Raw genomic sequence first — 16,636 nt, forward strand, 5'->3', positions numbered from 1 at the left:
TGCTCGCTGAGGAGAAGGAGAGAAGCGACAGTCGCGGAGCCAGGACAAGAGAGACTTAGAACGAAGCCAGAGGCACCTTTCTTCAACGCGAACTTACTGCTAGTAAACGCCACTCCATAGAAGCGGTGACTAGTTACCATAGCGACCGCGTCACGGCGGGTGGAGCGTCGCTTGAGTGGTGCCACTGCCACAACTGCTCGACTAGAAACGCTTACACGTCGGGGCAGTGACTTCCGGCGGAAGAAGAAGCCGGTTCCGAGTTCTGGCCGACCGCAGGCAAGGAGTGGGCAGCAGCGCCTGTGTGAACTTAGGTAGGTTTGATCTTCCATAAAGCGCGGAGAGGGTGCCCGCCAATGGCTGGATGGGTAAAGCTGACGGTGAATGAAGATGATTCCCAAGTCCCGAGCTTGAGGAGGCCCCGGCTGCCTCGTTAAGTGTATTTAGCTTTGGGAAGAGCTGCCTGATTTCTGGGGCTCTTGGTAGGGTCTCTTCTCGAGTGTAGGAAGACTGGGGCATCCTCGCGTGGAGTTTTAAATACTCTCTCTTCGTGAATTCTCAGCGCCTCTCCATTAGCAGGGGTCTCTCATTCTCTGCCGGCCGGTGCTGACGTTATTTCGCATATCATGCTCTCCAGGCAATCTGGAGGAAAAGCAAACGAGAAACATTCAGAAGGAATACCCCCAAATTCATTTTAATTCTTTGGTGTTTTGTTTTATTTTTTTATTCCTTCATTTTGTAAATATTCATTAAGCTCCTTCAGCGTGTTTAGTGAGTGCTTACTTGTGTACCAGATTTACCATAAGACTAGCGGAAATACCTTGAAGGTTGATACACTATCTGGTTCATTATCAAATTCTTTTTTTTAATGCTGTTGTATATTCATTAATTAATGTATAAATCGTGAAATACCTAAAACGTTTTTTATACTTGTCGGTACACTTATACATGGAATTATTGGGGCGTTTTACACGAAAATATATGTTTCCTCAGGTTTGCATTATAATCATGATTTACTCAAATGAATATTAAAGAACTTACAAAAGCACTACTTAATTTTTTCTTAGATACATGGCAGACTGTAATGAATTGTCTTTAATATTTCAATTCAGCTGATCTGAGAAGGCCCACTTCTGGTTCCATGAGTGATGGCGGTTGAGCAGATGCCCATAAAGGATTGGTACAGCATCCTCGGGGCAGACCCATCTGCAAATGTGTCAGACCTAAAACAAAAGTATCAAAAACTCGTATTAATGGTAAGTCTTTTCTTTCGGATTTTAAATCATGAGGGGGAAAAATCAATTTTTATATGAAACCCACAAATTTAGGTTTCAAAAAAATGTGGGATACTTGTGGCAGGAATCCAGGTATTAATTTGATTTAATTGAATGTTTCAGTAATATTGCAGAAAAACTTGATTTGAGGTAGGAAAGCATGATGGTTAGGAGCAGGAGATCTGAGCCAGGCTGCTTGAGTTAGAATCCTGAGTCCATCTCCAGCTGTGAGAATGTGGACAAGTTAATTTTCTTGTATGTACCCAGGAAGGATTAATGAAATAATCCATGTAAAATATTTAGAAGTGTTGTTACATAATAAACAACAGTAGCCACTAGCCACACGTGGCTGTTGAGCACCTGAAATGTAGCTACTGTGACTTGAGATGGACCATAAGGGTAAAATATACATTAAATTTTAAAGACAGCATTTAAAAAAGAGTTAAAACAATCTAATAGTTTTTAATGCTTATGTTGGTTAAAGTTCACTGGTTTTATTTTTCCTCTACTGTGTCCATCTGCTGATAAACTTATTAAAAGAATTCTTGATCTCTTATCTAATTTTCATATCTAGCATTTCTACTGGCTCTTTTGTTAAAGTTTCCATCTCTTTCCCATCTTTTTACACATACAGTACTGTCCACTGTTTCTACTATATCTTTTAATAAACTTATCACAGTTAAAGTCCCTGTCTGATAATTCGTTGTAGTTAATAATTGAACAGTTTTTATGTGGATTATATGTTGAAATGATAATATTTGGAATTACTGGCTATTTTGTGGGTTTTGTGTGTGTGTGTGTTTTATGTACATAATATGCATGCATGTATTTGCACATATTACAGTTTGTTTCTCTTGCATTTTACTTTTTTAACATTGTATATGTAGCCTGCATTTATAGCTTACATTATATTTCTGTTGGGTAATGCTGATTTAGGCCATTTATACACTAATTATCAGTTGACTCGGTTTTTTGAAATGAATTGTAGTATTTGTAAATATATAATATCTTTCTGAACTTTTATTTTCATTTTTTCAGTCTATATTGTGATGCTTCTTAAGCCAATGTCTGTAATTCTATACTGAAGTCCAGTTTACTCAGTTTATAAAAAGAGTAAAGAGGCCGGGCGCGGTGGCTCAAGCCTGTAATCCCAGCACCTTGGAAGGCCGAGGCGGGTGGATCACGAGGTCAAGAGATCGAGACCATCCTGGTCAACATGGTGAAACCCCGTCTCTACTAAAAATACAAAAAATTAGCTGGGCATGTTAGCACGTGCCTGTAATCCCAGCTANAACCCAGGAGGCGGAGGTTGCGGTGAGCCGAGATCGCGCCATTGCACTCCAGCCTGGGTAACAAGAGCGAAACTCAAAAAAAAAAAAAAAAAAAAAGAGTAAAGAATCATTATTTATATAGAATTTGTAGCCTTTTTAGTTTATACCAATTACATCAATGATGTTTTGCCAAAACTGTTAATGTTCATTGTTAGAGACATTAGCTGCTTCATCATCAGGAATGTACTAATATTCTTGTTTTAGGTAGTATGTTGAACTAAATGACCTTAAGGTACCTTTTTCCTCAGAATTTTTAAAATTTCTGTCAGCAAAATCAACTTTACTGAAAAATATCCTAGTATTAAATCATTTTTGTACTTCAGTTAATTGGGAGATGAGGCTGGAAAAGTAGACTGGATCTGGATCATGCAGGCTCTTGTAGGCCATGTTGGCCTTTAATTGGCCAGTGGGAAACAGTCTGCACATAATGTGTAGCATCTGTCAAACACAAAAGTGGATAAACCAATTTACATATGCACTAACAATGTATCAGAGAGTTCTGGTTGCTCTACATCTTTGCCATGTATTTGATGCTATTAGTCTCTTTCATTTTGGCTATTGGAGTTTTCACTGTTTAGCCACCACTGACATTTTGGGCAGGATAATTCTTTGTTATTTGGGCTGTCCTGTGCTTTGTAAGATGTGTGGCAGGATCCTAGATGCCAGTAACAACGAAAAATGTCTCCTGGGTGTCAAAATTGCCACCTTTCATGAGAATCACTGGACTACTCTACAGTGTCTGTAGTAATACCCCATTGTGGGGTTGTTGCTTTTTTAAAATTTCTCTGATGACTAATGATGTTGAGCCGTTTTTAATGTGATAATTGGACATTTGTGTAATTTTCTTTCATGGAGTATATTTAAAAAAAATATATATATATTATATATATATAAAATTGATTCTGTATATATGTTGTGAATATTTTCTCCTAGTCTATGATTTACCAAGTCATTTTCTTAATGGTGTCTTTTGATGCACAGAGTTTTTTGTTTTGACAAAATATATCAAATGTGTGTTTTATGCTTAATGCTTTCCGTCTTCGCTAAAGTTAGGAGAATGTTCTTCGATATTTTCTTCTAGAAGTGGTCATTTGCTTTTGCCTTTGGACTTATGATTTCTGTGTATAGCATGAGATCTGAAGTCGTGTTTTTATTTTTCCTCAGTATGGGTATTCAGTTGTTCCAGCATCGCTTGTTGAAAACTTTTTTCTCCATTGGACTGGCTTGGCAATATTGAGTCTATTACTGGACTCTATCCTGTTTTATATATTTGTTTATCCTTTTACTAATACCTCCATCTTGATTACTATAGATTTATAGTCAGTCTCAAAGTCATTGTAAAGTTAATACTCTAATATTATCCTTCTTTTCCAGTTTATTTTAATTATCCTACTTTGATTATATTTGCACGGAATTTTAGAATCAGCTTGTAAATGTCTACCAAAAAAATCTTGCTTGAGTTTTAAACTGAGATTGTATTAATATATATCCACTCTGGTAGAATGGGCATCTTAATAATATTGAGTCTTTGAATCCATGAACATGTATCCTTCTCCTTACTTAAGCCATCTTTCATTTGTGTCATCAATATTTTATAATTTTCAGTGTAGAGGTCTTACATATCTTTTTTTGAATTTATTTCCAGTTATTTGTTTTTGGTTCCATTGTAAATGGTATTTTGAAAAAAATTTCATTTTTCAGTTGTTGATTGATAGTATATAAAATTATAGCTTATTTTTATATACTGGTCTTGTATCCTACAATCTAGGTAAATTTGCCTTTTAATTTTATAGCTATTTTTGTCGATTCCTTAGAATTTTCTACCAGTACAATTATGTCATTTGCAAATAATGAGAGCTTTAATTCTGTCTTATCAATCTGTATGTCTTTTATTTCCTTTTCTTGCCTTAATGCACTAGCTGGTTGCTTCTATTAAAATGTTCAGTTGAAGTGTTAAGAGCAGATATCCTTGCCTTGTTCCTGATTTTAGGAGCAAAACCTTCAATATTTTACCAGTAAGTATATTGTTAGTTGTATTTTTTTAAAAATGCCTTTTATCAGCTTGGGGAAATTATTTTAATTAATACTTTGCTAAGAGTTTTTATAATAAATAGGTATTTAAAATTGTTAGATCCTTTTTTTTGCATTTATTGAATTTTACATTTATCGATTTTCCTAATTTAATTTGTTAATGTGGTGAATTACATAGATTTTTCTTAAGCCTACTTCTCATTCCAAGGATAAACAAACTTCACTTGTTATGAAGCATTATTATATTTAAATATTCAGGGATTCTAGTTGCTATTATTTTGTTAAGGATTTTTATGTTTAAGTTCATGCTGTATATTTGTAATTTTATTTTCTCGTAATGTTTATGTCTAAATTTATTACCATAGTTATGTTAGCCCCATAAAATGAGTTGTGATTTCGTTTTCTTTCTTTTCTGAAAGAGTTTGTATAAGACTGCTATTTTTTTTCTTAGTTAAATGATTAATAGAATTTACTAGGGAAGTCATCTGGGCTTGGGGGTTTCTTTTTTTTTTTCTTGAGACAGTCTTCCTCTTATTGCCCAGACTGGAGTGCAATGGCACAGTCTTGGCTCACTGCAACCTTCACCTACCGGATTCAAGCAATTCTCCTGCCTTAGACTCCCAAGTAGCTGGGATTACATGTGCTTACCACCATGCCCAACTAATTTTTTGTACTTTTAGTAAAGACAGGATTTCACCATTTTGACTAGGCTGGTGTTGAACTCCTGACCTCAGGTAATCCACCTGCTTCGACCTCCTAATGTGCTGAGATTACAGGAGTGAGCTACCAGACTTGGCCAGAGGTTTCTTTGTGGGAAATTTTGTAGTTATTTGTTTATTTAAAGATAAAGTGCTTTTAACCTGTCTGTATATTATATTTGAAGTATATGTTCTTGTGTATAGCTCATAATTGAGACTTAAGAAACATTCCAATCTGTCAGTCTCTGTCTTTTTTTGGGAAGTATTTAGTTTATTTACATTTAATGCAGTTATTAACAATGCTTGGATTTAAATGTGTTCTTTCTTTCTCTCTTTTCTTCCTTCCTTCCTTCCTCCTTACTTCTTTCCTTCATTCCTTTCATATTTGTCCTGTCTGCTCTTTGTCCCTCTGTTCTTCCTATCATCTTTTTTGGTGCATCAAGTATTTTTAGTATTTCATTGTATTTCCTCTGTTGAATTTTTGGCTGTACGCTTTTTGTGTTTTTTAGTGATTGTTCTAGTGATTACAATATCCATCTTTATCACACTTTACTTTCAAAATACATCTTATTACTTCACAGCTTAAGAAAGTTACAACAGTATTCTTCCAATTATCTCCCTCTTTCTCTTTTGTTTTCAGATATATTTTACTTCTATATATGCTGTCAACGCTATAGTATAATTATGATTTTAAATATTTCTACTCTGTTCTTTTAAATAAATTTTGTGTGTTTACGTGTTTGTATCATTTTTGCCCTTTCTGATGTTTCTGTCTGGTATTATTTTCCCTTGGCCTATGATGTATTTTGCCTGTTTTCTTTTTTTTGAGATGGAGCCTCACCTTGTTGCCCAGGCTGGAGTGCAGTAGCACAATCTCAGCTCACTGCAACCTCTGCCTCCCAGGTTCAAGTGATTCTCCTGCCTCAGCCTCTCAAGTAGGTGGGATTACAAGGTGTGCCACCTTGCCTGGCTAATTTTTGTATTTTTAGTAGAGACAGGATTTCACCATGTTGGCCAGGCTGGTCTCAAACTCCTGCCTTCAAATGATCTGCTCACCTTGGCCTCCCAAAGTGCTGGGATTACAAGTGTGAGCCACCATGCCCAGCCCTGCCAAGACCAGCTCGGTTGAAGAAACCCCAACTCAGGCGGCACTGAAGGAATTAAGAAACAGACACAGAGGTAAGAGTGCAAAGTGGAACTATCAGAGGGCTAACAGCCTTCTGAGCTGAGAGCCTCAGGGGCTAAGAAGCCTTTGGAGCTGAGAGCCTTGAGCAGATTCTGACCCACAGATTTATTCTCTCTAAACAGGTGATTATTAACAACCAGGTGTTCTGTGTTTTTTCATAGAACAAAAATAAACCAAGCAGGCAGCTAGTGTGTGCATAACACTGATCAAAGACAGACTAGAAAGTATTCTCCATGAGGGAGCCACAGGGGCAGGGGTCACATATCCCGTGCTTAAAGAATTGTTTTAACTGGTATATGATATACATATACAGTTTTGCAACTTTAAAATGTTCCAAACAGTTTTCCACTTGAGGTGCTAGCTCAGTTTTCCTTGCCCTCGTTCTTAGCAAACGATATAATTTATCATACATGTTAGGACTTGTCCCACACAGCCCTTTCTTTTTGAAAGCTATTCTCTATTTTTATTAGCTTGAGGATTCTAGGTTGAAAGGTTTTTTGTTTTTTTTTTCTTTAAAAGTACGTGAATTGTTTCCTCTCTTCTCCTTTTGTGTTTCTAATTATATGTGTATTTGATTGTCTCATGGCTACTGAATGCTCTGTTTTTTTTTTCTAGTCTTTTTTTTTCCCAGTCTTTTGTTTTCCCTGTCTTTTTTTTTTCCCATTTGTTTTTCAGTTTGCATAAATTCTATTTAATTGTGGTAAAGTTCACTGGTTTTATTTTTCCTCTTCTGTGTCCATCTGCTGATAAACTTCTTAAAGGAAGTCTTGATTTCTTGTCTAATTTTCATATCTCACATTTCTACTGGCTCTTTTTTAACAATAGCTTCCATCACTTTCCCATCTTTTTACATATATTGTCTACTGTTTCCACAGGGTCCTTTAATAAACTTATCACAGTTAAGTTTTGCCTTATTTATTGACTTTTCATTTTAGGGAAGTCTGTTATATTTTAGAAATATAATATCTTTTTAAGATTAGTAAAGTGTTCTCCTTTTTCTTCTTTTAAGGTCCTTTTTCTTTTTTTTCCACTTTTGCTTCTTCCTCATTCCCCCACACCCTCTTTTATTATAGATGTGCTTTTCATATATCTGGTGGTCTTTGGTTGTCTGTTGCTATTTCAGAATGAAATATTACAAGCGGATTTGGAAATTCACATACATGACTGGGGCTTTCATCAAGCAATGGCTATCATTTTGTTGGATAACCTTAAATGTCAGCATCTGAATCCATTTCCCAGAGAAGAATTTTCAAATCTCCTGCCTGGGAGTTTTGGTGGGAACTTGGGCTCCCACTGCTCTGTATGTCCATGCTTTTGTTGTTGCTGTTTGTTTGTTTTTAATGTACTGCTGTGACCTAGTCATCAGTGCCATGCCTCATGTTCCTGAATCCAGAACATCTCTGGTCTTTCTCTCACAAGGTAGACCTGTAGCTTTTTGCTGTGGATGCCTGGCTTTATAGTGAGGAAGAGAGATGGAGGTCTAACCATTTCTTTAGTCTTTTTTTTTTTTTTTTTTTTTGAGACGGAGTTTCGCTCTTGTTACCCAGGCTGGAGTGCAATGGCGCGATCTTGGCTCACCGCAACCTCTGCCTCCTGGGTTCAGGCAATTCTCCTGCCTCAGCCTCCTGAGTAGCTGGGACTACAGGCACGCGCCACCATGCCCAGCTAATTTTTTGTAGTTTTAGTAGAGACGGGGTTTCACCATGTTGACCAGGATGGTCTCGATCTCTTGACCTCGTGATCCACCCGCCTCGGCCTCCCAAAGTGCTGGGATTACAGGCTTGAGCCACCGCGCCCGGCCCATTTCTTTAGTCTTAACCAGTCTTTTTCTTTCTTCGTTTTGCCCCTCAACCCCATTCTTAAAGGTACTTAATGCTTTCCATTCCCCAGTTTCTCCGGCCTCTGTGAATGAACTCACTTCTTTCTGTCTTTCACTTTAGATTTAGGTTTCAGTTTTTGCAGATACACTGAATTTGTTATCATTTATTGATGGATTTTACATCTCTTCAAATGTTGACATTTTTCACCTGTTTTTTTATCTTCTCTCCTGTTTATCTTACACATTTCCCTCCTGTTTGTTCTTACACATTTATGCTTTTTTAAAAAAATTATTATTTCTTTGCTGTTATTAGTAAGGAATTTTGGGAGGGATAACAGTGTGAGCCAGTTGCTGTGGCTCACACTTGTAATCTTAGCTACTCAGGAGGCTGAAGCAGGAGGATTGCTTGAGCCCAGGAGTTCAAGGCTGTAGAGAGATATGATTGGGTCACTGTGCTCCAGCCTGGGCGACAGAGCAAGATCCTATCTCTAATTAATTGGCCACTTAATGGAAGCCCTGAACTATTTTCTTTTCCTTTTAGAGGCCACGTACCCTTCTGTGGCCATATGCCTTTGCATTTGCACTCTGCCCATCCACTGCCTCACTTGACTCTCATTCATTGTTTCAAAATGATCTTAGTTGTAATCTTGCCTCCCCAGCTCCCTGCCATGCCGCTCTTCCCTGTGGTTACCCTCCCCTACTCGTATTGCATTTCATGGTATTTCTCTAGGACAGGGGCGGTATAGCTGTTAGATAAGGAGAATGAGGGTAGGTGGACTGTGATAAAACGTTGGATTTTTTTCCCCTGCTTTTCTTTTACAAGATGAGAGAGACTTCAACATGTTTACATTGTATGGGAAGTAGCCACGGAAAAGCTTGGGATTGAAGTTATAGGAGAGATTGAATAATTAACAAAGGCAGAAGGGGATGGGATCTTAATCCTAGGTAGAAGGATTAGCTTTAGGTAAGGGACAGGAGGGACCTGTCTTCATTGTTACAGGGAGGAAGGAAGAAAAGATGGTTGCAATAGCCAGTTTGCTTGTAGGCTTGGTAGCAGAAAGTTGATGAGCTCTCATTTGGTATCTTTTTTTAATTCTCTGTAAAGTAGAAGACAGCGTTATCTGTTGAGGAGGGCAAGAGATGAAATGAAGCAACAAATTACAGGAGACAGAATTTCAACTAGCATTATTCTGGGAAGGCTTCTTGTAGGTAGCTGTGTGTACTGTGGCAGCAAGAAGTCTCACCTAACAACCTGGCAGCAGGCAACAGGAGACAATAAATCTGATATGGTTTGGCCATGTCTCCACCCAAATCTCATCTTGAATTGTAGCTCCCATAGTTCTCATGTGTTATGGGAGGGACCTGGTGGGAGATAATTGAATCATGGGGGGGGTCCCCCATACTGTTCTCCTCATGGTAGCAAATAAGTCTCACAAGATCTGATGGTTTTATAAGGGATTTCTCTTTTCACTTGATTCTCATTCTCTCTTGCCTGCTGCCAGGATTGTGAGGCCTTCCCAGCCATGTGGAACTATGAATCCATTAAACCTTTTTTTCTTTATAAATTGTCCAGTCCCTGGTATATCTTTATCAGCAGTGTGAAAATGGATTAATATACCATCTCATAGCATTTTGCCCTTCTTTAGCCTGAGTTGATGTTTTAGTGGTCCTTATACTACAGTTTAGTACAATAATTTATAATCTTACTTATGGCCATGAGTCATGTTCAGTTTATTCTGTTTAAGAATGAAAGGAAGTATAGACTAGTAAGTGTATAATTAGTAGCATGCGTATTGTACTTAGCAGTTTACAAATGCTTTAGCCTCTTATCTGGTTTTACCCTCTGTAAGGTAGGTTTTATTACCCCTATGTTTGTATTTGAGAAAATGAAGGCTTAGTTACAGTTAAGTGGTTTGTCAGAAACACAGAATTAGTAAGGGTTATGATCTAGGCTTCATCACGTATTCTCTGACTCTAGATTCTCTTCCATTATATCACACTTCTCATAATTGCCATCTAAAAGGGTTTACTGTTGTTTAAAGGCATAATTTTTACTTTTTCTGAATTTCCATGGAACACCTCATTTATGCACAGTTAATTAAGTATTATGGAAGGTCAGACATAATTACTACTTTCTTGTAATTTTGAAAAGATCTAGATTTTTTATGGCTTATAAAGTGAAAGTTATTTTTCTTACTCTTTTTGCATGATAAGTTTAGACTTTCTAATAGACTTAAGGAGAAAATTATAAGGGAAAATCATATTATTTATCATGTTTGTCAGATTTTTTGAAATAAAAAGAGGCTTCTAAAGTTCATATTCTTGTTTCCCAATTAGAATTACCACATTTTGTTAGTCTGTGTTTCTCAACAATGTCACAAAACAGTTGGGGAATAAAATTACAGTTGACTAACAGCATTCTCTAATTTTGTAAAAAGGCTCATGTATTACATGTACTTTTCCAAGTTCAGAAGACTTTGAATTTAACACCTCCTACACAATTAGTTGTTTGGATAAAATATTGCTAAATTGTAGGCTGCTTAGTTTACAATACATGTTGTTTAGTAAATACTGTTCCTTTATTTCAGCTTTTGTAAATGTAATGCTTATTCAGGGTCCTGATTCTGAAAAAATTCTTACTAATTGAGATATTTTGGAATACTTTAAAGATATATATATATGTAAAGTGCAGAATTAGCTTTAAAGACATTATTCACATACCATACATATTACTTATTAGAGATATACATGTTAGCCTGCTGTGTAATAATTTACTATATAAAAAACAAAAGTAACTGAATCAACATTTTTTAGCACTGTTTAATTAATAGGGACTTTACTTATTAGTAAATCAATTCTGAATTGATTTTTAAAATATTTTTTAGTTTTCTGTTAAAAACAATTTGAATAATAACCCGTTGTTTTGAAATGGTCTAAGGTCCAGAATGATTGGTTATGTTATTCCCATGTTTTTTGCAGTTATGCGTGTGAAAATTGCTATTTACTGAAGAGAAAGCTCCATCTCAAAACTTTGTTAAATTGAGAACTGGGGGTCTTTTCCCATTGATGCTGATAATATTACAGGATACTTTTCAATTGGAAAAGAGTTACTGTGTTAGAAAATTATATGCTGCTGTTATAATATGTTCTATAATCATAAAGAAAATCCATGTAATTTGAGTCAGGAGTGTCTTATTCTTAATTTTGGAAGGGTGTAAAATACCACTTAATACTTAGGTGGGCATTCAGAGGGTCTCATTTGATTAGAAATGGTTGTATATAGATTAGCTTTAAGCTAGTTATGTAATCCATTTTAATGTCTTGAAAAAGAAAGTAGAAAGGGTAACTGTACAAAGAAAATTACCACATTGGAAAAGAAGGGAGTTAAGAACAATTCTTTAAATAGGTCTTTTGAGTACACTACAAAGCAAAAGAGATCTTGATTACAGGAAAGGTACTTAGGCAATAAGAGAAATTTTGTGAAAAAAAATCTAGGAATGTTGTAAGTAAAAATCAGGAAGATATAACTTGTCTTGTAGTCTACATTATAATTTCTGTTACCATAGTTAACTGTTTAGCTGTCATTTAGATATTAATATATAGAATGCACGGTACGTAACAATAAAGAGTTATCTCATAGAGACTATTATAAACAATTCCTTTTTGTGATAAAAGTGGTAGGAGTAACATTTTAAATGAATGTTTAAGTAATAACTTTAGCTAATATGTAGCACTATGTATGAGATACTCTTGTAATAACTCATTTAACTCTGCAAAGTACAATATCATTATTATTCCTAATATATAGATGAGTAAACCAAGGCTCAGAGATTAAGTAACATACTGACTAGTAGCAAGAAATTATGACACACTCTACATATACTTTGAAAACTGTATGAAAAAAAGCAGGCAGTCAGTTACCTTTTTAGTGTTTTTGTTTTTGTTTTAATTTTTCTACTGTGTAAATGCAGCAATAATAGATTATATCTTTAGAGAAAAGATAGTATTTATGTTAATGGCACAGTGTTTTCTTGTTAACCCACCTGGAGGTCACTGACCTCTATCCATTTTAATGAAGGCTTTATTAGCTAGGCATACTTTGTTAAATCAGTGGCTATGGGTGATCAGCTCAACCATCAACCCCTCTCCTCTCCCTGGAGATTGAGGGCTGGAGCTGAAAGTCCCAACCCTCCAATCATGCTTTGGTCTTTTTGGTCACCAGCCCCTCTCCTGAAGCTGCCTAGGTGCCTCCAGCCACTAGGCATTTCGTTAGCATACCAAAGATCCTCTTCTCTTCAGAGATTCCAAGGGTTTTAGGAGCTGTTTGTTAGGAACCAGGGGCAAAGACCAAATATATATCTTTCTCATATTACAATATTGTAGATTATAGTCATGAAACTTCAGATACTGTACTTAATGGACAATTTAAAGATTTTCTACAAGTAGTTTTGATTACATATAATTTTCACATTGCCTTTGGATCTGGACACCTATACAAATTGTTCTTCCTTTGTAAGTGTTCAAGTTGCATGTTGGGAAGTTAATGCTATTACCAGTTGGTGGAATTGGAAAGCAAGGTTGCACAGCAAGTTTTGCTTGTAGTTTATGGAAAAGAAATGCCCCCTGGGTTGCTGCATTGTGAGTAAAGGAGGGCAAGAACCAGCATATGCCGTAAGTGTGGGAATATATCCTCCCCACACCTAACGCAGCCTTTCATCCTAATGTTACAGAATATATCTCTTCTGCACAGCTAGGTGTGGGACTCAGTTTCAGCCTTTTGTTTTCTGCTCTAATATCTTGTCCTTTCTTCAGGCAGTTCTTCTATGATATATGTAATTATCTTAAGCCAAATAGGGCTGTCAAAACAAAAGTTCATTTCCAGAATAGGCAAAATACTTTCAGGGCAAAAACACCTTCAGTTCTTTGATTGTTTTTCTTTCAGTTTTGGACTTAACTATCTTGTCGATTCTTTGCTGTTTTTACAATGTTTTATAATATAGTTCATCTTCATTTTGTAGTTCTCAATGAAAAGGTTGGAACAAATAGACTGGCACTACCCCATTGTAAACAAGAAGCCCTCCTCCCATTTCTTCCTATTCCATGGAGGAAGTCCGCCATCCATTAAGGTACAATTCAAAGAACTCTGAATGTTTCCTTATAGTTACTCAAGAAGTCTCCCCAACTTCTTAGGTGTTCCATTGATACGTCGTAACTCTGGTATTACACTGTCCATATCCTATTTTTACTCTAATTGATTATGCCTGTAGCTGCCTCTCAGCTCGAAGTGAAGTCCTTGGAGGCAGGGATCCTGTCTCAGTTATTTTTGTGTCCTTGGTAGCACCAATTTCATGGACTCAATGTAATAGATTCTTAGTACATGTTTTGGTTGAATTGTACTGGATTTTGCTGAAGTAGAATAGAACGGTTAAGAAGGAAGTTGGCTCTGTTCATTTGGCCTCTCTATATGAGTTGCAGTATTGTTCTCCCTTTTCTGTTATTCCTTACACGTTGAGTGGTGATGTTAGATAGCCCTTGACCCATGTGAACTGATGACAGAATAGAGCCACAGCATGTGAAATGATTTGACCTATAGCAACCTGAACCAGTGGTTTGTCTACACCTGTCCTCAGAGGCTATCTAGCTGCTAGATTTCATTTTTAATAATTCAGCTAAGAGTGTGGAACCTTTTTCTCTTGAGGTTTTCAATAGCTAGTCTGAAGACATGTTTTTGAGAGCTTTAACTAGTGTTCCAGAAGAGAATGTTGGAATCAGGAAGAATAAGCATATTAGGTAGTTAAAGGAAAATATCTGAAAAAGAAACTAGAGAATATAAGCATATAATTTTCAGTTTACTAAAGAATACTCTTTTTAGGAATAATAGTCATGACAATTATAAGGGGAAAAAAGAGTTTTTGAAAAGCCTTTGTTACGCAGTTTAATGCATCTTTTAGTTTAGACATGATTGCTTCACAATCACAGTGATTTTTGCACACAATCTTGTAATTTTTAAAGGGTTTTAAACATATATCACAAATTATTCTAGATTCTTTATATCAGGTTTTTAGAAAGTAAATATTAAAAGGAACTTCAGTTGGTGAAGCATTCAACCGGAGCAATTTATTATTACATAATATAAAAGGCCCAAAAAGCTGGTTATTCCAACCATGTTTTGTCTGAGCCATGATCTTCCCAGATACGCAAGTAGATTTTAGAATCTACTCTTACTGTGACCTTTTTGCTTGTATACCTCCCTTAAACTTTGGTGACTCTTTAGATGTCCCTGTTTAATGAATGTCATCTTATGCATGTACTACAGTAATGTGTCACAAAAGCATTTGACATAAATTATATATTAGATGATATTTGTTGGTTTGTTTTGTGTTAAACTATATGAAGATCTTAGAAATGTAAAAATTCAGTCACTTTCTTGGAGGCCATATGATTGCCTCCAATCCCCCCGGGATTTAAATAAGATAAATATTGTAAATTAAATTACCATTTAAAGAGTTGTTTCTTTTCTAAGCTAAGTAAACTAACACAAAGATCACTAAAAATATAAGGCTTCTTGAATGTTCTTTTTTCCCTCCCTCTTTTGACAAGACTGTGAAAAGGTGACAGTAATAATGTAATATTAATAAGGCCTACTCCTGGAGAGGGAGCAGAATAAGATGGCCAAGTAGAAGCCTCCAGTGATCATCCCTTCTGCAGGAACATCAAATTGGACAACTAAATTAAGGAAGAAGGCCTGGAGTAGGATAGGAAGGACAGTCTTTAATCACCTACACCATCCCTCCCTCATCCCCCTGCAGTGGCACGTGGCATGGAAAGAAATCCATGTGCTCGGGGAAGGGAGAGCACCATGCTTGTAGGATGTTGCATTCACAGTGCTGCTCTGTTACAGTGGAAAGCAACACTTGGCAGAATTCAGCCAGCACCCACAAAGAGAGCATTTAGACCAGCCCTAGATGGTAAATTGTCCATCCCAGAGGTCTGAACCTGAGTTCCAGCAAGCCCTCCACCACGAGCTAAAGTCATCTGGGGTCATAAATTAACTTGAAAGGCAGTCTAGGCCACAAGGATTGTAATTCCTGGACAGGTGTTATGCTGGGCTCAGAGTCAGTTGACTTGGGGTGCACATGACCTGATGAGATACCAGCTAGGGTGACCAAGGTAGTACTTGCATCAACCTAACCCTAGGCAACACAGTTAAAACTCTGGGAGAGACTCCGTCCTTCTGCTTGAGGTGAAGATAGTAGAGAGTAAAGACAACTGTGTCTTGCAACTTGGATACCAGCTCAGCCACAGTAGAATAGGGTATCAGGCAGAGTCCTGAGCCAGCCCCCCCATTCTAGGCTCTATCTCCTGGATGACATTTCTAAACGTACCCTGGGCCAGAGGGGAACCTTCTGCTTTGAAGGGAAGGACTCAGTTCTAGTGGAATTCATTACTTACTGACTAAAGAAACCTTCGGTTTTGACATCACTGGTACCCAGGCAGTACTTGCCGTGGGCCTTGGGTAAGACTGAGGGCTGTGCTGGCTTCAGATGTGACCCAGCGCATTCCCAGCTATGGTGGCCATGGAGAGAGATTCCTGCTGAGGAAAGGAGAAAGAAGAGTAAAGGTACTTTGTTTTGCACCTTGGATATCAGCATGGCTACAGTAGGGTAGAACAACAAGTGGGTTCCTGGCATACCCAGTTCCAGACTGGCTCCTGAACAGCATCTTTGGGCCTTCCCTGGGCCAGAGGGAGCCCAGTGCCCTAAAGAGACTCAGGGCTGGCAGCATTCACCACAAGCTGACTGAAGAGTCTTTAGGTCTTGAATGAACATCAGTGGTAGCCAGGCAGTACTTGCTGCAGACCTGGAATGGTGGTGAACATAGGGGAGAGACTCCTTCTGCATGAGGAAAAGAGAGGAAAAAGTGGGAAAGACATTGTCTCGTGGTTTGGGTGCCAGCTTAGCCACAGTAGAATAGAGTACCAGGTAGACGATGATTCCAACTCCAAGCCCTGGCTCCCAGATAGCATCTCTGGGTTTGCCCAGGGCCAGGGGGAGCTCACTGCTGTAAAGGGAAGGACACAAGCCTGGCTGAATTCAACACTTGGTAATTATAGAGCCCTGGGACCTTGAGGGAACATAGGTAGGTAGCCAGGTAGTGGTCACTGTGGGCTTTGAGCAAACCCAGTATGGTGGTGACTTCAAATCTGAACCACCACAGTCCCAGTGGTGATGACCATGTAGGTGCTTGTGTTACCACTTCCCCAGCTCCAGGCAGCTCAGCAGAGAGAGAGAGAGAGAGAG

At 37.5% G+C, this 16,636-nt stretch overlaps 1 protein-coding gene across 3 annotated transcripts in view; it reads left to right on the top strand.

Moving 5' to 3' along the window:
• The first annotated feature begins 222 nt into the window (after window positions 1-222).
• Window positions 223-16,636, top strand: part of DNAJC24 (DnaJ heat shock protein family (Hsp40) member C24) — a 57,637-nt gene continuing 41,223 nt past the window's right edge. Inside the window, exons 1-2 of one of the 3 annotated variants that reach the window (XM_017547104.2) lie at window positions 223-311; window positions 1,110-1,253. In XM_017547104.2, the coding sequence (XP_017402593.1) occupies window positions 1,146-1,253 (108 nt within the window). In that variant the 5' untranslated portion in view covers window positions 223-311; window positions 1,110-1,145. Of the gene's footprint in view, window positions 312-1,064; window positions 1,254-16,636 lie in introns of all 3 variants that reach the window. The other 2 variants (XM_017547102.2, XM_017547103.2) reach the window with 2 other exon arrangements.

This window comes from Cebus imitator, unplaced genomic scaffold (assembly GCF_001604975.1).
Source record: "Cebus imitator isolate Cc_AM_T3 unplaced genomic scaffold, Cebus_imitator-1.0 Scaffold195, whole genome shotgun sequence".
Lineage (NCBI taxonomy): Eukaryota > Metazoa > Chordata > Mammalia > Primates > Cebidae > Cebus > Cebus imitator.